The sequence below is a fragment of the Bactrocera neohumeralis genome, chromosome 3 (genome assembly GCF_024586455.1).
Source record: "Bactrocera neohumeralis isolate Rockhampton chromosome 3, APGP_CSIRO_Bneo_wtdbg2-racon-allhic-juicebox.fasta_v2, whole genome shotgun sequence".
NCBI lineage: Eukaryota > Metazoa > Arthropoda > Insecta > Diptera > Tephritidae > Bactrocera > Bactrocera neohumeralis.
In genome coordinates, this window is record NC_065920.1 from 70,066,488 (window position 1) to 70,089,795 (window position 23,308).

At 34.9% G+C, this 23,308-nt stretch overlaps 5 protein-coding genes across 10 annotated transcripts in view; 2 read left to right on the forward strand and 3 right to left on the reverse strand.

The window, feature by feature from the left end:
• Positions 1-440: 440 nt before the first annotated feature.
• On the reverse strand, positions 441-3,689 carry LOC126752740 (protein-associating with the carboxyl-terminal domain of ezrin). The gene is made up of 4 exons (XM_050463700.1): positions 3,295-3,689; positions 3,050-3,235; positions 1,267-2,850; positions 441-1,207 (listed from the first exon to the last, which is right to left on the reverse strand). The coding sequence occupies exons 1-4, from the start codon at positions 3,496-3,498 to the stop codon at positions 857-859; spliced, it is 2,325 nt and encodes a 774-aa protein (XP_050319657.1). The 5' UTR covers positions 3,499-3,689; the 3' UTR covers positions 441-856.
• A 311-nt stretch (positions 3,690-4,000) lies between these two features.
• LOC126753816 (60S ribosomal protein L5) lies at positions 4,001-5,658 on the forward strand. Its single transcript, XM_050465522.1, has 4 exons — positions 4,001-4,118; positions 4,293-4,556; positions 4,675-5,112; positions 5,366-5,658. Exons 1-4 carry the CDS (start codon positions 4,116-4,118, stop codon positions 5,555-5,557), a joined length of 897 nt encoding a protein of 298 aa, XP_050321479.1. The 5' UTR covers positions 4,001-4,115; the 3' UTR covers positions 5,558-5,658.
• Positions 5,659-5,890: 232 nt separating this feature from the next.
• LOC126753812 (vacuolar protein sorting-associated protein 41 homolog) lies at positions 5,891-12,085 on the reverse strand. Of its 2 annotated transcripts, none has more exons than XM_050465512.1 (15): positions 11,902-12,085; positions 11,715-11,837; positions 11,478-11,651; positions 11,301-11,421; positions 11,027-11,225; positions 10,808-10,962; positions 10,565-10,751; positions 10,352-10,492; positions 7,973-8,041; positions 7,497-7,898; positions 7,244-7,430; positions 6,954-7,187; positions 6,764-6,890; positions 6,600-6,703; positions 5,891-6,540 (listed from the first exon to the last, which is right to left on the reverse strand). In XM_050465512.1, exons 1-15 carry the CDS (start codon positions 11,929-11,931, stop codon positions 6,238-6,240), a joined length of 2,556 nt encoding a protein of 851 aa, XP_050321469.1. In that variant the 5' UTR covers positions 11,932-12,085; the 3' UTR covers positions 5,891-6,237. The 2 variants fall into 2 exon arrangements, with proteins under 2 accessions (XP_050321469.1, XP_050321470.1); XM_050465513.1 differs by having other exon boundaries at positions 11,715-11,830; positions 11,898-12,085.
• On the forward strand, positions 8,187-9,952 carry LOC126753815 (beta-1,3-galactosyltransferase 6). Its single transcript, XM_050465521.1, has 2 exons — positions 8,187-8,296; positions 8,354-9,952. Exon 2 carries the CDS (start codon positions 8,605-8,607, stop codon positions 9,772-9,774), a length of 1,170 nt encoding a protein of 389 aa, XP_050321478.1. The 5' UTR covers positions 8,187-8,296; positions 8,354-8,604; the 3' UTR covers positions 9,775-9,952.
• Positions 12,086-12,935: 850 nt separating the features above from the next.
• Positions 12,936-23,308, reverse strand: part of LOC126753813 (serine/threonine-protein kinase GL21140) — a 74,050-nt gene continuing 63,677 nt past the window's right edge. For all 5 annotated transcript variants that reach the window (XM_050465519.1, XM_050465518.1, XM_050465516.1 and 2 more), the window contains 7 exons: positions 17,253-17,777; positions 17,088-17,187; positions 16,678-17,034; positions 15,411-16,101; positions 15,194-15,339; positions 14,978-15,127; positions 12,936-14,892 (listed from right to left, as the gene is read on the reverse strand). In XM_050465519.1, coding sequence (XP_050321476.1) covers positions 14,623-14,892; positions 14,978-15,127; positions 15,194-15,339; positions 15,411-16,101; positions 16,678-17,034; positions 17,088-17,187; positions 17,253-17,777 — 2,239 coding nt within the window. In that variant the 3' untranslated portion in view covers positions 12,936-14,622. The remainder of the gene's footprint in view (positions 14,893-14,977; positions 15,128-15,193; positions 15,340-15,410; positions 16,102-16,677; positions 17,035-17,087; positions 17,188-17,252; positions 17,778-23,308) is intronic.

Genomic DNA, 23,308 nt, shown 5'->3' on the forward strand with positions numbered 1-23,308 from the left:
TTCAATCCCGTATTTTGGATTAAATTTTTGTAATTTTTCAAAACGGTATTTGGTATTAAATTTGTTTTTTTTTTCAATTTGGTATTTGGGATTAAAAGTTAAAAAAATATTTTTAATAAGATTTTCATTTTGAGGTTACAAATAAAAGCAAATAATAATTAAAATGTTTTTTTTTGCTCCAAAAAAAAATTAAAATGTGTTTTTTTTTTGCTTGAAAAGATGAATTAAAAAGTTTTTTTAATACTGTATTTGGTACTAAAAATTAGAAAAATAGGTTTGAATAAGATTTTCGAGATCACGTAATAAATCAAAAATCAATTCAAATGTTTTTTTTTTAATACGGTATCTGGTATTAAATTTGCTTTTTATCAGAACAAATTGAAATTAAATTACAAAAACCCATTTTTTCTGATACGATTTCCAGTTTAGATAAACACACATTTTTTATGCCAGGCTAAAATACTAATTTACTGCCTCTGTTAATATTTTTTTAATTATCCAAATTTATAATATTTTTGTTTTGAATCACTTTACTGCACTAAATGTAGGTATCTACAACAATGTTTTATGTGTGGATGTAATATCTTTATCTTTCACGTAAAATTTCAAACAATATTACAAATTCCAATAAAATCGGTTTGTGGAAATACCGCCAAAACGAATTATGTTAAACTGTTAAACTGACAAATTATATCGGTGCACTTTTTTATACAGGCGCATTAATATTTGATCTAAATACAAAATTAACATATGAACAATTTTAACAAGTTGTGTTGAAATTTATAACTTTGTTGTAAACTGCCGACGTACGGCAGTGACTTTACGTTTACATTTACTACACTGCAATACATTCATACTATTCCTTCCACACGTCCTCTACATCATCATCGTCCATTCCCCAGCCATCACCAGCGGCAGCTGTATCATCCGTATTGATTGCCGCTGCAGCGAAACGACTACTATCGATCACTATAACTTCATTTTCATTTTTATTTGGCAAGTTCGTTGTATTCGTAGTTGAATTTGCGGTTGAAACCCCTGTTTCCCTTGTTTTGCTGCTTCTTGATTCAATAACGGGTTGCATGTCTTTAAAGAAGTCAAACTCAGCACTCTCCTCATTTGTTGTTGACGCTGTCTTTTGAACAATGATGTCGAAGGCGTTGAGATCATCGTTGATTTTCAGTTTTCGCGCTTCTTTGCTACTTGGCTGTATTAAAGGTATATATAAAAGTAGATGTAATAATTTATATGTAATATATCTGTTACCTCTAATTTATTATCCCTTGTGATTTCGCTAGTAATTTTGGATTTCGTTTGTAACGCTGCATCTTCAACACTATTCAAAGGCAGTGTGGTCGAAATTGTGTGCGAAGGTAATGGCATTGCATTCGCAGAAGGCGACGAATCAGCGTCTGTAGTTGTGTTTAGCTTTTGTAGTTCATCGGTTTCCCAATCGGACCACTCTTCAATTTCGTCCTCATCGCTATTTTCAACAACGTTACGACTGTGGAAGCCATTAATTGTTGATTTTCCAAAATCATCTGTGTTCGCGGTTGATTCGTTTAGACAAATATCCACGCTATCATTTATAATTTGATTAAGACTTTGATTAATTAAACCCGCTGTATCAGCATTGATTAGAATTTCTAGCTCCTCTACCGTTTCGTTAGCATTAGCCAGATCATCTGCTTGTTGTTGAGATAGCAAACCGATTGCACCGTCGGCAATAACAACACTTTTATTATCTTCACCACCATCTGGACTTAAGCGCGGTGGCATATCCGAGTGTTCACTCAATTCGACCTGCGGCAGTGAAGTAAAACTGCTACTTAAATCCACGTGATCCGGTAATGGACTATCCGATACCATGTAGTCTATGTTGTTACCCAACACTGGCGTAATCGAACGAGGTTCCACCCAATGTGTTGTGGCATCGGAAACGGCTGCTTGTGGACGACCATCCGAGAAGATGCGCGTACGATTTCCCCCAATCACCGTGGTCGCACCAAGTATCGGTACTAAATCGGCCATACAACGTAATGTTTTCGCAACTAACACATCGTTCGTGTCATTCATACCTTCTAACAAATAAGGTAGTATGCATTCTAGCAGTTCGTCTTTTGATAGTAATCGTACAAATTCCATAAAATACTCGAGTAATATTAAACGTATTTGCGCATCGCGGAGTCGAAACATTTTCTTTATATGTGGCATGATGTAACGTTGGTATGTGTGATTTGAAAATAATGCCGCCGAGTGGTCAATTTTCGTTTTCAACACATACGGTGTAACACACAACTGTGCTGTTGGATCAAGTAGAACCATACGTGAGAGTAGATCTGCAGCTAGTTGTGCGCCCACAACTTCTTCATTGAAATAGCGCAAGCGATCGATAAGTCCAGTGAAAAAATCCTGTTTCTCTTGTATACCCTTTAAAGGCAATTCGAATAGGAAGGAATGTATAAGCACGAATTCGTGATTGAAATATGGATGTAATAGCACTGCCGAGAGGCGCGGCCGCAGTTGAACATTACTGTGTTTTAGGTGGGTGGCGCAATAATTACGAAACTCTTGCGCATGTGGTGTCTCAGTGGACTCCTTCTTGCTGCATTTATTCAATACTTCTTCACATAATGTTGCAAAGGCAAACTGTTCAATAGCATCGCTGCTGTTGTCTTTATATTCATTGGCATCTACTGCAGCAGAGTAGCGATATGTTTTCACTAAATCTAATAATGATTTTGTAATCTCTTTATGCTTCCATACATATTCAAAGCCAGCTAACCGCCAGCTACCATCGTCTGTGACGTAAATTGATGAGATGCATATGTTGAGGTGGCGTCCCAAAGCCTATGAATGTTTTTTTTTTATTAAATTTTTTAACAAAAACATATAGAAAACTTCTACATACTAAATATTTCTAGTACTTATGTTAAAAACAATAATCAGAATAGGTTGGAAATAAATTTGTATTTGAATTATTCATATGAATGTTCATAAACAGTAGTGATACATTATCAAATTCCAATAAGCACAAAAATCAACTCACCTTCTCCACCAAAAAAATTAAGCTACAGAGAATTGTCCGTAATCCAAGGCAAACTTGTAAATTGCTTTGTGTGGATAATACCATAGTTAAAGGGCGTACTCTCTCTGTAGCTAAGTGCTTTTGGCCCCCTTGTTCCCAAGTAGTCACATATTTTAATATATACGGATGTCGATATATCTTCAAATTCTAATTGGACATACAGTTTAATGATTGTAAAGTTTATATTTTTATTATGTTTGTTTTACCTTTATAGCTCGTTCCAATGGCACCTGTATTACCCATAATTGTCCATTTACTACGGCTTCACCTTGAAATATGGAAAGCAGTTGTCGCCCATCTTCATTTGAGGTTGTTGGGGATTCTGCATTATATAGTGTCCAGAAGTCGTTTGCTTCCACAGAACTCTTATCAATCACTAATCCCTTTAGACGGCTGGTATCATTGCCCATCACTTCAGTTTTGCCGGTAACGCCACCTCACTCAAAAGCCCTTGCACAACTATTTAATTCTTAGTTTTGTAGGTTTACTTTTTCTTGATACATCTACTTAAACTTAATATTTTTTTATTATAATTTATCGGTATACAATTGGATTTAAAAACTTTCCACATATACAATTTGACAACTTTAGATGTACTTCAGTTTTGACATTTGTAAAATGTTTGTTGACTATGTGTTCGAGACTCGTTTAAACAGCTGTTAGCAGAGTAGACCAATTTTGTTAACTAAAATTTTAAATCCAAAAGTTATAGAATTGAATACATAAGTAAAAAGTTGCATAAATAACATTTTTATGTATAAATAAAAAGTTTTTTTTTTATATAAAGGATGTTTAGAGTAAAATAGAAGCATTTAATTATCACGCATTTCAAAATAATTACAACACTGCACAAATCCAATAAAGTTGGCTGTGTTTAGTATTTCATTTTTGCTTCCGTTCTGTCAAAATAATAAGTTATATTGTCATCTCTTTCGTTTTTCTTTCCTCCCTTCTTTTTTCTTTCACCTACGTGTGAAGACATCGCGTATATCACGTCGGTGTAAATTAAATATTCAATTTTATAAAAATGGTGAGTTAATAAAATAAAATTCTGCAAAAAATACTCCCGTGATATTTCAGTGAACAAACGTGAAGTGAAATTTTGTAAAAAATTGTGAAGATGTTTTTGAAAATTATTGATTGAGAATCTTACCATGAACTACATAGGAGTGTATGGCTAATCAGACGTTTTATAAATTTGCAGGGTTTCGTTAAAGTAGTCAAGAATAAGCAGTACTTCAAGCGGTACCAAGTCAAATTCCGCAGGCGTCGTGAGGGTAAAACTGATTACTATGCCAGGAAACGTTTGATCTTCCAAGACAAGAATAAGTACAACACACCCAAATACCGTTTGATTGTACGTCTGTCCAACAAGGATATCACCGTACAAATCGCCTATGCCAGAATTGAAGGTGATCGTGTTGTGTGCGCTGCATACTCCCATGAGTTGCCCAATTATGGCGTTAAGGTAAGCAATTGGAAGCATGTTTTTTAATCTCCGTTTAAATGAAAACGGTGGAAAATGAGGTTATGTACAATTGTTGATATGAGATATGGCATTTACACATTTCTGTTTTATGTTATAGGTCGGTTTGACCAACTATGCTGCAGCATACTGTACTGGTTTGTTGGTTGCTCGTCGCATTCTCAACAAATTGGGTCTGGATACCCTTTATGGTGGTTGCACTGAGGTGACAGGTGAGGAATACAATGTTGAGCCTGTCGATGATGGTCCAGGCGCTTTCCGTTGCTACTTGGATGTTGGTCTTGCACGTACAACCACTGGTGCTCGTGTGTTCGGTGCCATGAAGGGTGCTGTCGATGGTGGTTTGAACATCCCTCACTCTGTGAAGCGTTTCCCCGGCTACAATGCTGAGGCTAAGAACTTTAACGCTGATGTACATCGTGCACACATTTTCGGTCAACATGTTGCCGATTACATGCGTACTCTTGAAGAGAACGATGAAGAAAGCTTCAAACGCCAATTCAGCCGTTACATCAAATTGGGAATCCGTGCTGATGATGTGAGTATGCGTGTGTTTTATACGGTTGTAATGTAATATGTACGTCCATTTTCAAAATTACCGCTGTGTCTTGTTACCCACGACGCTGGCTGTGCCAAAAGTGGACCACATTAAAAGTTAGGGACCTGTGTTCGAAGTCTGTCATCTCAATATGATATATTTCCTGTTATGGTCGCACATTGTTTACATACATAATTTTAGTTTTTGTGCTTATGTTGAGCGACGTTAAAATAATGACATTTTTGTTTTACAGCTTGAAACTATCTACAAAAAAGCCCACCAAGCTATTCGCTCTGACCCTACCCACAAGAAGAAGGACCAGAAGAGCGGTGTTGTCAAGAAACGGTGGAATGCTAAGAAACTCACAAATGAACAGCGTAAGGTTAAGGTTGCTGAACACAAGGCTGCCTATATTGCCAAGCTGAAGTCCGAGTCTGAAGCTTAAATAAGTTTTAGCGGATTTGTGGGAAAAAAAATTGGAAAAAAATTTTCTCTAAAATTCTATTATTATTATGATAATAATATAGGCTTTTATTTACAGTAAAATTTATTTGCGTTATTTTATTGCTGCCATGGTGGGTTAAAAAAATCAGCCATTTAGTATACGATAGGTGTAGGTGTCTAAAATTCCGTCGTTCTATGACAGACGGGTCTACGTAATCGGATTTTTATCCGACTAGGGACTGTCAAATCGGCAACATTTCTCCAAAAGGAATGTTTTCAGCTAATAAAACAAATAACATGCCTAAAGTATAGTTGTACAATAAATAGTAAAAAATTGCATATAAAAAGCTTTATTTAAAAAAATAATTCGTAGGAATAATAATAAAAAAATTGCATATATTTACAATATGTATGCTCTATTGTAGTGTTGTGGGCAAAAATTAATAGAAATGGGTCAGGTTAACAAGGCTTGCAGCAAGAATATAATACATTGTGCAGAATTTACACTTTTTGGCTTAAATTCAGTAGGAAGGTTCTCTTTCGAATATTGCGTTAAAAAACTAGTATTAATTGTTAATTATTATAGTCGTAGTCTTTTTAAATAAATTCAGCGCTTTTGGTGTTTTCGTTTAATTATCAACCCAATGGCTTTGAAAAAACATTATTTTTTGTGAAAATGTTCTATTCTAAAAGCAGTGCAAAGCCCTCTTCTTTGTTAAAGTCACTAGGATTACAAAGTTCGCAGTGCTCATTGTCAGGCCCACCAGGCACACAGTTTGTATGGTACACATGACCACATAGGAATGCGACAACATCATTAAGTGGTGGAATATGTTCATTCATGCTAATGAGAGGACGATTACATTTCAAACAACGCTCTGACGAGGGAATGCAACGTCCACGATTTTGTCTTTTCACTACTCTGGCATGACGCTCATAATAAAACTCCCATTGAATTTTTTGTGCACTCTTGCGAATTTTAACCTAAAAAAAATAAAGTTTCAGTGGTATGCATAAATTGGGTAGAAACTCAGTACACTTACCTGCAAACGATAGTCCCATAAAAGTTTGACGACGGCGTCGCGCAAGCCGGGAATATTTTGACCAAGTTTGATTTTCTCAACAACAGCAACCGGATCGACGTAGTCTATCAAAAATTATTAACGATTATTCATGTGTAAATTTTTTTTAAATTAAAATTGCATACCAACAATGCCACTCAACAGCTTGAGTACAATGGTAGGCTCTTTAACTGACTCATCTATCAGTATATTCCACAAATCCGAATCATTGTGCTCTTTACAAAACTCAATAGCCATTTCAATGTCTTGGATCTGCGAGCGATATGCTAACCATTGTATATATGTAATTTGTAAGACATATTTATGATTAATTACCTTTTCAATAATTATGTTTAAGGCCTCTATAGTATTGCCCATTTGACCCAACAGGTATACCATCTCAGGATAGAATAATTCGCGTTTGCAAACATCCAAAGCTTCTTGCATTGGATAGTGATTGGAACGTTTTAGAAATGGTAATAACTTTTCCGGCTCGTATTTTGCATAGAGATTTACCAATTTCCAATGGTATTTACCGCTTTTATCCACCTTGTCTAAAGCATCCAAATACTAAAGAAATAATTTGAATTCAATAATTTTTTTTTTAATGTAAAACAAAATCTCACCCAATATAAATACTCTTGATTTTGCTCCAATTGCTGCACCACAATTTCCGGTGAAATTTTATTCCTTTCGAATAAAACTTTAAAGGCACGCTCACGATTCAGCTGTATAAGTGGTATAATCATTTTGTGTATTGCATCATAAAGATCATAACGACGTATCATTTCAAAAACATCTTCATTTTGTAGTCTGCAATTAAAAATTATGTATTATTTATTTTTTTGTTGTGAAAAAAAATTACAATTGTCTACTTACTTCAAATACATTCGCAACGCACTCTCATAATCGCGCTGATGCAAATAGAGTATGGCCAATGCTTCCAACAATTCATTCGCATTTTGTTTACGGAAATTGTCGTGTATTGCATTAATGACTGCCGCACAATCGTATAAGTTTGATGGCCACTCTTTAATAAGGTTCAAAAATCCCTTGGCATCATGCTTCAAATATTCATATAATACCAACTCGTAAATATGCGGATCAAGTTTACAGTCATCGGAGGTAGGTAGATAGGCGCTAACCGAACGTAACTGATGACGTTCAAAGAATTTGAATACTTCCTCTTCCCATAACGATTTTTTATTGCCCAAAACACGTAAACATAACTTCGCAGCATCGTCGAACTGATTCAACGCCAATAAATGATTTATATATAACCTGTTGGGTACATTAATAAAAAAGTTTTTAAACTTAACAATTGAAATTAAAAGGAAATTCGCATGTGTATGTACTTGGCCACTGATAGCAACGACCAACTGCCGCCGTGTGTGGATATCACTTCCATTGCTTCCTCGAATTTTCTATAATGTAAAAAAAAAACATTGAAATAGTAAATATATTATTGTTATAGTTATGAATTTTCATTTCCTCTAACAATGTTGCACCTTTTACAGAAATCTATAGCGGAAGTAAAGTGTTGTATGTAAACACTTAAAAACCACCGACATGGCAACACTATATTTACTTTTGTCAATAAAACAAATGGAAAAATCGGTAGCGAGCAGATTTTGGCACAGCGCGTATTGTAAACGCATATTTAATATTTTTCTGTATCGGTATGTAGTAATTTATAATATAAATTTGTTTACTGAATAAAGTTTTATACTTTTCAGTTGAATAGCTGTACATGCAATTTGTACGCAACATGTAAGGTTGAGTGAAAAAATTACTACTGCACACACACACACCAACACATGAATTCGAGGACCAGGCAACCGGGCACAGTGCGAGTATAGTTTAATTGACTTTTACCAAATACAGTTGCACTGAAAGCTTCAAAATTATTCGTCCAACTGCACGTTCGCTCCAAACACGCCAGACGGAGCGTGAATTCAAGACTTCCAGCACTGTTCATACACACAAAATGAGGCGTATGAATAATTTAATAACACTTTTTACCGCAATGGTAGCTTTTTTCTTTGGCTGCTTTTTGAGTAATATGCTCAATAACGCCGAAAAATGCTTGACACATAAAAGCGGTGTTAGCCGAATTGACCCACATCCGGATATTTTCCTTATGATATTAGTTACCACAGCGCCACAAAATGTTAATCGTCGACTAACAATGCGTCAAACTTGGTTGCGACTCGGACAGCCATTGGATATGACTTACTACCCTGAAAATTTAGTTTACATGCCCAAATATGACGAGAGTGGTCATTTGCAAATGGAGACCGTGTCCGATCAATCGAATCGTTTGGCCGCGTATCTGCATTGGTATGATAACAATCTGAATAATCCTGAATCCACGCGCAGAATTATAAAAGTGAAACATTTCTTTGCTATTGGCACGGCGGATATGCCGGCTGGTTTACGCGCAGAATTGGATCGTGAACAGAAACTTTATGGTGATATGTTGCTTTTGCCACGCCTAAAGGATAACTTTGAAAATTTAACAGAAAAGATGTTGCATTCTATAGAAGCGCTCACGCATCACTATGAATACAGTTATCTACTTAAAACGGACGACGATACATACGTGAAATTGGATATTTTGCTTAATGAACTGATATCGTATGATCGTAAATTGGTGCGTAAAACGCAAGAATACGAAGGACAACCGCTGCCAGCACTATATTGGGGGTACTTCCTTGGCAGAGCCAATGTAAAGACAAAGGGGAAGTGGCGTGATTTAAATTACCATTTATCAACACATTATATAACATATGCCTTGGGTGGCGGTTATGTAATTTCACGGAAAATCTGTGAACATATTTCAGCAAATGCACAATATCTTTCTGCCTATACAAATGAGGATATTTCCATGGGTTTGTGGGTGGCACCGTTTCGAGATGTGTATCGACGGCATGATCCACGTTTCGACACACAATATAAACCACGTAAATGTCGACGTTATCACATTGTATTACACAAACTTAATGAAGAAGAAATGCAGCAAATTGACAATGGTAGCATTTGTGTCAGAGGTGGCAAAGAGGAAGAAAAGGACAATGAACAAAGTACATCTTTAAAGCCATATTTTTATGATTGGACGAAATCGGCTGATAAATGCTGTGATACATATGTAAAATAAACTCGTGAGCACAAAATTCAGCATACAAAGCAGCGAATAATATTTAGCACATCTTATTTATGTATATATGCAAGCGGATATGAGCATAAAACGAGCAGTAGGTAGTAGTTAGAAAATTCGTGTCTCTAGTGAATACTTAATAAAAAAATAATAAATAAATTAAGCTTAACCGAGTAAACTGGTGTTTTGTATAAAATATAACAAGAAAAACAAAGAATAAAAAAGTTTTCCAGTTCCCACTACAATCGGGTCTAAGTAAACGGAACGGACCCGGATTTTTATTCGGCGAAGGAATGTCAACTTGGCAGCATTCCTCGAAATTGCTTCAGGAATGTTTAATGCCACTACAACAACAATCAGTTTGTATGACAGCTATATGCTATAGTGGACCAGACGGACATAGTTAAATTGAATCATCTCACTACGCTGATCAAATATATATGATCTCCATTATTATAATACGATTTATTATATTGAGATTTTTTATATCTATTGGTTGTATAGGTTGTATCCTTTGTGGTAATACTGCTAGTTATATACTATGAAAAATATTAAAAGTATTTGCGGTAAAACTTACCGATGGTCAACTAGCCATTTAACTCTATCATCCGTTTCGTATAAACTAGCCACGACAATATCCTTTGGTGCGACAATGAAGTATCGGTTTTCTTCTATAATACAGCCTAAACTATAATCATTGACGGTATATTCTTGATAACTGGAATTAATAATAATTTTCATATAATTATTATTTTTCACTTACAATGAGAATTCTAAGTTTAATGCTCACCCACGCAATGAGAGACTATCGGTGCAAATTTCTTCACTACTATTTAATTTATATTCCATAACACATAATACGGGCCGCAACGACTTTCGTTCTGCATCTTTCTCTTTTGGACAGCCCAGCACAACCAATTGATTGGAGGTGAGTGGTGCTAGGCCAGAAATATAAAATGTGGTTTGAAATGTTGATACTGAAATTATTAATAAAATTATTTTCCATCTAATTATGCAATGTAAATTTCTTTACTTGGATCAACTATAAAACCAGGTAAGTCTCTGGAAGCCACTTCTATTGAATTTCGTTTACGTATAACACAAATTCTTATGGTATCGACCCAACCAATCAGTAATGTAGTAGCATTTGACCAACGAAAATTGCAGCGGAAATTCTCTAAACGTGCGCTAAAATTAATGATAAAAGATAAATTAATCATGCAAAGAAGGAATATTTAAATTATAATTATACTTGACAGGCTCTTCCCATTTCATGAGACCAAGCGAGCACTTTTCATTCAGATCATAGACACGCACACCGAGATAGCTTGCCCAAGCGACAAAGGAATCATTCCAACAAACAGATAATACATAACCTTCGGCGCTGGATAGTACGGTTGTTTTTAATTTTTTCAAAAAATTTCTTTCATACAACGTAAGCTTATCGTCACCTAGAGCAGGTCATAAAAGTATTTGACACTTTATTTTCGCTACACCAAGCTATTTGTTGTATAAATTCTCCTTACCAACGACAAATCTTTTACCAGCTACTGCCTTGGGATCTGGATCAAGAGCTACAGCTTTTATCGATTTCCCAAATTTTAGATTTTGATTGTTTTCATCGCTAAATAAACCAGTAATATTCACCTGAAATATTATTTTAAAAACATTTGCAATACAAACTAAAATATGTTTTACACAACCTTTCCGTCATCCGAGCAGGTGGCCACATATTCTGCTTTTGCATCTACATCAATATGATTGACAGCAACAGTATGTGAAAAATCATTCGGTCCATCTGAAAGATGTGACGTTACCGAATTGCCTTGATGATCGAATATATAGACACGCCCCAAAAAAGTTCCAAATATCAAAAACTATAGGAAAAATTGTCATAGCCATTAGCTGATAAGGTTTTAAATTTATCTTATTGGTCAAACCTTTGGGTGCACCGCACTACAGGTGACAACGTCGGAGTTTAAAACTTTTCTCAGGTCATTAGCAATGCGTTGGTATTTAAATTTGGGTTCAATTTCGTCCTCAGTGCTTTCTGTCTCTGTATCCTAAAAATTATTATTTTGAATGTGAATTACTTTACAGTTGAAATTATTAAATTTTTTCACTTACACTATTATTAACAGCTTCCTGTTCTGCCATTGCGAAGTTAGGATAAGAAGAGTTTTAGCGAAACGCTTTGTGATTATAAAAAATAGTATGCTATTGATTTTTGCAGCATTTACTGCATCTTCCAGTTAATTTTAAATATAAAACTACAAAAATTCTCATTTGCTGGATCAAAACAAAATTTACATCAAATTACTAAATTAATCAGCTGTTTAAGAAAGTAGGCACAGTGTTGCATTTTTCGATTTTTGCCCTCTTTAGGGGATTTTTCACAATTGTCGTTATACCCGAGGTTCGTAATTTGGTTGAGGTATTCGAGACGTTTGCCTAAAAGGATTTTGCTTACTTTCAATAACGTATTTTGTTAGAATTTGCTGATATTGTAAAAAATGCCTTAAAGTGCGTACAGGCAGTTTTTGGTAAATTTAAAATTGTTTTTGATAATCGGCACTAATTTAATTATCGTAAGAACTAGTTTTGCAGGGAATCGATACAAACCGTTTTTAGCCCGCCTCCCTTCCTCTTGCCAACCACAGATCGCCGGTAAATAATTATTTTCTATTAGTTTTTGTTGTTTCATCTTTTTTCCAATGTGCTTCATCCTGCTATGAAATCATTTGGCTTTCAAAAATTATATACCCTGACCTACAATTAGTTCGTATGCAAATAAAACACAAATTTTTATTTTTGTTTATTCCTTTATTTTTGATTTAAATAGTTTTTTAGCACTTTCTAATAACTTTGCTTCGTTAAATTTTTTATTCTTACGTAGCGCTCTATATATTCTATGTGTATGTATGTATATGTAAAATTTCATTTTTCAAAATACAATAAACGTTTATAAATATGTATTATGTTTTTTAGTTTTAGTTGCTATTTATATTTTATTTTTTCGCTACTGTGTTTTCTTTTTTGTTTTTGAAATGCTAATAAAAAAAAATGTGTGCACTACTCAATTGTATGAAGTAGCCATGTACAATATGCACTCATATATGTATGATGATATAAGAAAAAATGTAATTTTTGTGTGACATTACTAAAAATGTTATTTGTGACCAATGAAATTATTATCTGTTACTTAATATTAAATGTTTCGATTGAATTTTGTGGATATACAAATATTTCGGATAAAAATTTATTAGAAAAGTAGTTAAACAGTATTAAAACAACGGTTCACAATTTTAAATTATATTGATTATTGTTAACAGCATCGATTAATGTCTAGCTAGATTTTTCAACCTTCTTTTACCACTAACCAAGAACTTATGCCGATAATTCTTGAAAGTCGATAACTGAACCTAGCAACTATTACCACTTTACAGACATATTCGCTAAGTGCGGTTAGTTAAAAAAAAGGAATGAAATCTTTTGTTTTAAATTTCGGCATAAAATAGGTGACATACATGCACATATACTGCTGTGCTATTAAAAACGAATGGAGGGTTGCGGAAATAGTTCATAAGTTTTTATATGTTTAAAAATCTAGCAGCGTTTTTCTTTTAATTTTTTTCAATAAATCACTAATTTATACACTTCTATTATAATTAGCGAAAAATTGTTAATCAAATCTTCAAAGCAGCAGTGCTATAAGCTACGAAGTTGTGAAAAACAAATACTTTTAAATATATGGTATAAAATAATACAATCTTATCTTTTAAATTATTATTTAATAATTCATATTTAATAAGTATATATGCATACAAAACTCTAATCAGTAGTTAAATAGCATTTTAAGGGACATATTTTTTTGCATTTAAAATGAAATTTAAAATATATAACAACAAAAAACACATAAAAATATAATACAACTAGCCCTTATCGCAGTAGCACTAACAGTAAACATTTTAATATATGTAAGTAGAAAATAATACACAAAGTGGATAAAATAGATAGAGCTGTGGAAAAATATCAGCCTGGGACAGATAGTAAATGTTGATGTCTCTTACAATAAAAACCAATTAAAATTTACGTACAAAATATTTATATAAAAAATATACACGAATAAGTTGGTGTTTTTTTTTCGTTAGCGTTTCGCTTTGTTTCTTTTTGAATTCGTACAATTTTGCTTTTACAGTGATATTTCCACTGACTTTCTTATGCGCAGGCGACGGTGATTTTCATATAATCTTAGCGCGCCTCTTTAATTATTTCTAGCGCGTAATCAATTTTGCCACCTCGTAAATCTGCTTTAAGTTTGCCCATAAATTATGCAAAAATTATGAATACTATAGTTTAATAAAATACTTAAGCATACATATATGCGCATGTGTGTATATATGTATGTAAGTTCCTGTTTTATGTGTGTGTGTGGGTGTGTATAATGAATGTATTTAGTTAAGTCGCTGTTAATTGCTGTATGGCGCTTCTAAAAGATTTGCCACCATAATTTTAATTTTTTTCAATAATTTCGTTTTACTCTTTTCTTTTCTTCTTTTAGTTATTAACATTGTATCATCTTTGCATTGTCGCATTTTAAATTTTTTTTCTCGCATATAAATAAATTTTCGTTAATTATAATTTTTAATAAGCAATTAAATACATAATACTAAAACTACGCCCCCCGGAAACTAATCCTATATGTATGTATATATTTATATATGTTTACGTCGACAAACAAGCAGCTTCCTAAACTAGCTATAGACCTAAAATGTGATCATAACATTGTTGTTTTTGTTGTTTGTAACGTTTTCCCACCCGCTATTCCAACGCATTTAGGCAGTAAATTCAACTGCTATAATCATTACATTCACCCAGTGTCCAGTAGTGATCCAATATATCCTCGCTGGTGAAACGTACTTCGGGATCGGATTGCAGCATGTTAGCAATGAGATCGCGTACACCATCACCAATGTCCGACCAGTAAGGTTCTGGGAATTCATATACACCGGATATAATGGCATCGAATAGCGGTTCTTGTTGATTATCGGGCGAAACGAATGGTGGAAAGCCGCAAAGCAAGATGTAAAGTATTATACCAGCAGCCCAAACATCGATCTGCAAAAGAAAGTTTATTTTTGTATTTAAAATAAAAATGAAATATGGCACAAATATATTGAAAAAAAGCGTGTTTGGTACGTACCTTCAGACCGTAACCTGTTTCCATTAGGATTTCAGGTGCAACATAAGTTGGCGTGCCGCATACAGCAAACAATGGTTCGGTCACCTCACAGGCCAAACCAAAATCAGCCAATTTCAGTTCAGTTACATAGCCATTGGCATCCAGCTCAACCTGTATTATTTAAACAAACAAATTAATAATACATTTTCAAGCTTTTTGTATGCACCAAGAGCTTACCAATAGATTCTCGGGTTTGATGTCACGATGCACAATGCTCATGGAATGTAAATAGGCCATGGCGGAGGCCAAATGCTTAATCATTACACGTGACTGATTCTCAGAGAAGCGTGTTACACGTGTTATAGCATCAAAAAGGTCACCACCTACAGCAGAGATATAGAATAAATATTAATTAATTTTGTATTAAAATAAAACCTTGCACTTTTTAACTCACCGCTTACATACTCCAACACCAAGTACATATTCGCTTGCTGATCAACATCCATAATTAAAGAAATAATGTGTGGATGTTGTAATTTTTTCATTACACGCACCTCAGCATCGATGTAGTGCTCCTTGCCTTTACATTTACTTTTATCGATGATTTTCAACGCATATGGCAAACCGCTCTGCCGATCTTTGATCTTTAAGACAACAGCAAAATTGCCATCACCTATAATCTGACCCAATGCGTAACGTTCACGTATTACACCAGGCAGTTCGCTTGCATCGATGCCGCTCTCATTTAACGCGGCCAAATCTTCGTCAACAATTTGATCACATGGTTCTTGTTGATGATTTTGCTGATGTTTTGCGCTATTCAGATTTTTACTCTTTACTGGCATTTTCGGTTTGGGACCCTTATATGTCGTACCTGCTGTACGCAGTGACTTTCGTATGGCCTGTATGGCTTTGTGTTCGTCAGGTTCGAGTTTGAAATCATCTGGATTATTAACACGTTCTGTGCCATAGGCAAAGAAAATGTCATCGGGACCGAAGAAATCGGCCAACTGTACAACCGGACTACCAGAGAGCGTAAACACTTTGCGTACATAACCTGTATCAAGGCGTACTACTTGCGTGATGGCGGTTAATACATGATCAAAGCTCGGACTGTTGCGTTTGTTTAACAGTAGGCGCATAATCTATAAACAAACATGATGAAAACGGTGTAATGTAGTAAATAAAAATTTTATGAAAAAAAACAAGAAAAAACGTTAACTTTGGTTGCACTGAAGCTCTAATAGCCTTCGGAGATGCATTTCTTATAGCATAAAAGAGTATAAAAAGATCTTTATGAGTTTGTATGGCAGCTATATGCATATTGGTTCGATCTGAATAATTTGATCGGAGATTATAGCGCCGCTTTAGAGTAATAACCCATGCATAAAGATATCTTGTCAAATAAAAAGTTTTTAATACAAAAAATTGATTTTGATCGAACAGTTTGTAAAGCAGCTATAACATTCAACAATTTGCAAGCCTCTGGGGAGAAGAGGACAATTGCACAATTTCAGAACGATATCTGTTAAAATATGGGACTTGTTCGTATATACATATATACAGACAGACAGTCAGACGAACATGGCTAAATTTATCCATTACGTCATTATAAAATCTTCAACGTTTATTTCTGGGTGTTACAAATTTCGTGGCTGCAAACTTATGCTTACCCTGAACATGGGTATTAAAATAATTTCAAAATAAATAGCTTCACTTACAGTTCGTGGCTTGGTGCCATTCCTTATCAGTGTCACAATACGGGGATGTACCACACGGTCGCGTTCGCTTAATTTTAGCACTGGACTGCCATTAGTGGCACCAGCTGTGGCATTTGTGCCATTACCGGTTACGCCACCTCCAGCTACGCCGCCACCGCCGCTATTGTAAGTGGCCGTACCATTCTTAAGCGGTGAAGATGGACGATAAGCTTTGGACAAACGATTGTTTGTCTTGTTGGAGAGTGTTAAGTTGGCCAACGGTTGTGAGGAGGTGTTGTATTCGATTTTCTTGAAATTCTCATTATTACAGGAACAAATGTAACTTTGGCCATCTTCGAGTTCGTCCAAAGTGGAGATCTTAAAAAATAAAAATTAATATGTAAATAGTTTAAGGAGTAAAATAGACTGACCTTTTTGCCACACATGGTATAAATGGTGCGCACAGCCCCTGGAATTTTTACGTTATCCTCTAATAAACGTGTTAAGTCTTCAAAAAGGCTCTCGAATGATCTGTAATGATTTATGAATTGCATTAAAAAGTTTACAATCAATCATTAAGAGCTGATTTCACTTGCCTATAACGTTCATTTGAGACTGGAATGGTTATACCCGGATAGAAACGATCGCCATTGCGATAGAATTTTATTCGTCTCGCTTTGCGTGTTGGCGTACGGCTGCTAGAAATACGCTTCTTCACCTGTGATACTGCTAAGGTGTTAATTGTTGTATTTGTAGCGTCAGCACCATTGCCATTGATTAAAGCTTCGGTAGAAGAAGTTGTTTTTATACCTGTTGCAGCGGCGGCGGTGGTCACTGACGTGGTAAGGCCCGTGGTCGAGCTGGTAGTGGAGGCACCGCTTAACGAACCATTCGATTTACAATTGAGATCGGCACCCAAACTGACACTGCCACTATTCAGCGAACTATTTAAATCCAAATCTTGCAATTCTTTTTCAATCTCTGAATTCGAACTGGCCGGACTGTTACTGCGACTAAGTGTGATGATACTGTTATTCAGTTGCGCTTGCTGTGATTGTGACAAGGCTGGCGGTGATATGAGGGAATTGTTTAGGTGATTATTCACCGTCTGAACTTCCATTCTAGAAAATATGAAAAAAAAACAAGAGAAATAAGTTTCGTTACTTGTGTTATTTACTGTTATTATAAGCAACCGGTTTTAAAAATAATAATTCTTTATTATATGTTTATTTGTACAACAGCAAAGGAACATTGCAAAACCGGCATAATTTCAGTAATTTTAGCACAGTGTAGTGTGTGCAATTTTCTCTGCTTAAAAAACTGTGTTAATTGTTGTCATACAGTTTATGTTATTGATGTATATGTATGTATGCATAAGGAATGTACATATATGTATGTATGTACTTCTCTTATGTTCACTTTATCTAGCATCTCTGTTAAATTATTTTATCAACCATATGTGTGTTTATTAGCGGCGTACACTTGAAATCGTGTAGAATATATTAACAACAAATTACTTTTAATAAGTTGGATACAATATTTATAAATTCGGTTCGTATACAGCTCTTTGCGGAAATTTCTTTATTGATAAAATTAATATAATTTTTAACTTTTATATTTAGAAATTAAATTGTCTTAAATACAAGGTATTGGCTTGGCTTCAATGCGACTCAAGTTTTCGTAACTGTATGTTTCAGATTGTGTGATGGTGCTGGGAGAGTATTGCACGTATCTATTTGGAAGTTTGAGTACAGATTCACAGTAAAGAAAGACCACTCTTGCACTTAACCGGAACAGATCCGTATTTTTATCCGACCAAGGACTGTAAACTCGGTGCCATGCCTCGAAATTACTTCAGTAATGTTTTCTGCCGCTATAACAACCATTCTTGCTCGAGAGCATTGAATGATCGATGCTCAACCGCAAATGGGGTGCACTAATGTTCTCTCCAACCATGGCACTCAATGCATTTCGCATATAGCGCCCATAGATATAGCCGGAAGTTGTATGGCCACTAAACTTGCTATCTGACTCAGAGAATCGGGGTTGCTAAATGAATATGAGTCTGAACATTCGGAAATCCTTACACGCCTTGACTTCGTACCGGATCTTTCGGAACATGGAGTCGCCAAACCAAACTATGGTGGCACTTTTTCTGCTCACGTACCTGCGAGGGAGGGGTGAGTAGAGATAGATGCCGCTGAAGGAGCATTTTCTTTGAGCTACTTTACGGATGCGTTAAAGTTTTCCCGCAAGGTTGATAGAGGAGTATATTATCAGGAACTCTATTAACTGCAGTATCAGACTTACGGCCTGTTTTTGTGTTTCTCAAAGCGAGGTTGCTGTCATAATGGCAGCTGTAGATTTACTGCTCCCGAGTGCAGAATCCTTCAGAGTAGTAACAATCCACTCCGATAGCAGGGGTTGCTATCATTGATCTCACTAATCGTGCGTTCAAGGTTGTCTAAGGAATGCCTAACCTCATTACCAATTGCATCGATTCACTTTGTGATAAGACTAGTAAGGATGGCAGGTCACAGCGGAATCGCAAAGTTGACGATCTGGAAAGGAGCTGCTGTTAATAGAATGGAAACATGTCAGTGCTCCGCTCACTTCACGCGTTCTACTACCGAATAGCGCTGTCGCAAGACTCTAATGCCTACGGTTGATCGCAAGAGATCCCGTGAGCTCTTTGTTCTCATTAAGTTTAGTCTCTTTCTAGTCGTGGGGGTGATAGCAAGTCGTTGCTCTGTCAATGTCCATGCTATAAGATTGAAAATCTTACTGTATGCCTGGATGCCAGTTGTATTAACAGTGCCTTCTTAATAGTCCCGCCTTTGGGTGAACAAGCTAGCACCCACTTTTACATATCCCCCTGAGTTGGTGGAAATAAAAATTTAATGGCTAAGTATATTTGTATTGGTCTCAAGACGCTTTGTCGACTTATAAGATCAGATGCAGGAGATCTATTTCTATGTCTTCAAAAAGGACTACATATATATCATCAGTTAAAATACAAAATAACGTAACATCGCTTTTCCTCAGTAGTGCGTTGCGATTTTTACATTGGATAAAAATATCGAACAAAGAATTTGTCTCAAGTTTTTAATTTCTAACCAAATTTCGTGTACTTGGAAAAGGCTTACGGTGATTCAGTTTTACCAAAAACAGAAGCCCACGAGTGGTACAAGGTGTTCAAAGACGATCAAGAGATCATTGGAGACATGCCTCGTTCGGAGCAAACTTCGACCTCTTCAACCGATGACCGTTCGAATGATTTTAGTGGATATTTGGGTATGAAACGCGTTCTTTCTCGACTCGTCCCGATAGAGCTAAATTTTTTTCAAAAAGAGTACCGGTCTCTTTGGAAATGCTTGATCGTTCAAATTCGATCCCACATTCATGGAGAGCTTTATAACTGGCGATGGGATATGGGTTCATGAGTTTGACATGCAAGTCAACAATCATCGGAATGGAGGGAAGAAACGAGCCGAACCCAAAAAATCACGACAAAGCCGATGTCTAGATGATGTTCATGGGTTTTTTCGACATTCGATGTTTGGTGCACCATGGATTTGTTCCGAAGGGACAGACAGTCAATAAGGAGTTCTATTTGGTCGTATTGAGGTGTTTGTGAGAAAATATCCGTCGAAAACAGCAGGAAATATGGAAGAACAATTCATTTACAGGATGATAATGCACCATCGCATCGAACCACGATTGTGACCGAATTTAAAACCAAAAACGCAATGAATACTATCGTTCAACCACCCTATTCACCTTGTTCCCAAAAGTGTTTCGAGGACTGGAAAAATCGTTGCCATAAGTATGATCTGGTGGGATTACTTTGAAGGCGACAAAATTAAATATTAATGAATAATTAAATATTTTGCGTTTTATTTACAATTTCCGGGTCCTTTTTTGTCACAATGTACTTTTTAAAACAATATATTTCCATCATAATGCAAATAAACGGGTTTTCATTTCACTTTGTCAATAAATTATATATTTAAAACAAAATCTTCAACACCTTAGCACCCACTTTTCAAACTCAATAAAATATACTAATACACATACAGTCATATTATATTTATGTAAGACTAAAGAAAATCTACTCGACTATGACGACAGCTTACGTAGTCATATGTATTAATATATGTATGTATGTATGTAAGTGTGAAAATTATTTATAAATTAAACATGCACATAATACTTTTGTACTGAAAATCGCACAAACAAACAGGTTTGGCAAAACGTGGGTGGGTTGTTGTAGGTGAAATGCGCTCGCAGACACGCTGTCTGCTGGCAAAGCTTTGCTGTAATATAGCCAAAAATGAAATTTAATAAGGCTCATTGCAAATGAATACAAATATACATATGTACTTATATAAAAGTTTTTAACAATACTTTCACTTAATACTTGCGATGAAACTAAGCAGATTTTCAACACAATAATTAAGAAAATTAGTCACACTTCGGTATTGATATGAAAGCAAAAGGAGGAGGTTCTATTATCAGCGTTATTATACCCACATTTCCTCCGTATATGCGTTTTCATTATTGTTCATTAGTGTTTAAAAATTTTCTTCTCTCTCTGCAATTGATAATTTATTACGTTATAAAACACACATCGTAAATGCACATACATATATACATACCATTTTCGATATGAAATACACATACATACATACATGATTATGCACTATTAAATTAACAGCACTTTCATTCGCCGTTTAATTAGTTTGTGTATGTGAGTTTGTTCGTTTTTTCATCAAAGCTTCCAAAAATATGACGATTGCAGTTAATCAGAGTAATCAAGTTATAAAATTTGAATGGCTATGCGAGTGTGTATGTATGTAGATGTTCAAACGGTTTATTGCAGTCATAAAATATGCACATCACAGCAACAAAGTATGAATATTTGAAAAATTGTTGGGCTTATGCTATATTGTGTGTTTGAAAAGTCACACCATATAAATTATAAGCTGTAAAAGCGATGCTGAATGAAAAGTGCTGATTTAATTGCAAATATGCATGTAGAGATATTTGCGAAGCTATAAAAACGAGACCCCTCATGGCATTAGAAACATTTTGGAAAGATTTGTTGAATTTCACTTTCAGGTTTTTTTTTGGTTGAGCAATGTTGACCTTACTTGAAATCGAACCTTGTGCGAAATTAAAAAAAAATCGATTCCATAAATTATACTTAAAAAATAACAAACTAGACATTCAAATCAATACCTCACATAGTTTTTGAGCTATTGACTTCGAAAGTGGAGCCGCTCAGTTCAATCAGCTCGATCAGTTTATATTTGTACAAGTTTTTTCTCAAAATTTGCTGCAGTGTTTACTCGGTGACAAGTCTTTTGATTACTATTCAACATTTTCTGCATGTTTTGTATATTTTTCTTTTCATATAATGATTCTATCTGATCAAAGGCGCGACGCGAAAGTCGCCACGTCAACGTCTTTATTTTTTAAAATGCCGCCATCATGCTATTTTTTGATTTTTTCGACCGCAGGACATTGTATGAACAATATCTTCTAAAAGAGTTTTTTTAGGTTTCATCCACGGAGAAAATCGGAATCGCTTCCGCATAAAAAAAAGAAGAATGAGAAAATATTTAATTTTTTCTTCAAAAATTTTACTGAAAATATACATACATATATACTTTCACAATAATAGCGTTTTCGTTTGTTACAAAACTATTGAATTTATTCCGAGATATGTTCGTGCTGTCAAATTTGCGTGTTCTTTTCTTCACATTTTTCAGGTTCGATTAATCTTTTCCATGCTTTTTATCTTGAAAAAAGTATAACACATTCTAGCCTCACAAAGCATCCATGCTCAAAACGTACAAGTGACAGCTGTCCCGCGTATTTTTATTTATCGTTTCTAAACAATTTTTTGTAGTACTAAATGAATCGGTCAATTTGACTATACTCAATAATGAAAATTGCAAATGAGTTGGTGAATGCATCCTGACCATCATCTGACGGCATGTTATTTGGTGAAAGAGATTTACTATCCAGAATGAAAGGATACAAAGAAGATGTTGTGAACGCTTACTCCGAGGCAGAGGTAAAAGAAAAAGTATCAAATGCGAAACATATTTTCTTTATGTTGGTAAATTACAGTTTAAGAAGAATTTTCGCATTAATCAGTACCTTTGTAATAATCTCGTGGTCAAATATGGTGAAAGTACATGGTATGTAAAAAGAAGTTAAAAAGAAGGAAGAATGCAAACATCATTCAGAAACTCATGTGATTGAATTTTTGTGGTAGGCTGCTATAATCGTTTGAATCAATAATCTTAATAATCAAATTTTCAATATATTTAGGTTTTCTGCTTTTTCTGCACATGAATGAAAACAATCGAACAGCTGATTCATAACAAGGTGTCATTTTTCACTGTTCTTTTATTATTTAAAGAATGTAAATTGTTACAGGGTGTAATGGAACATTGAGACAATAATTTTATCGAGAAAAATTAAACGTTTTAAGTGAGCTCTTAAAATAAAGAATATGTATAATAGTTAATATATAAATTTCGTGATTTTGAAAGTAATGACCAACAGGTCGTACGCCTTATGTACAATTTGCATCGCCTTCGAAATGTACAATAGATTCATTTTGAGCCAGTTTACCATA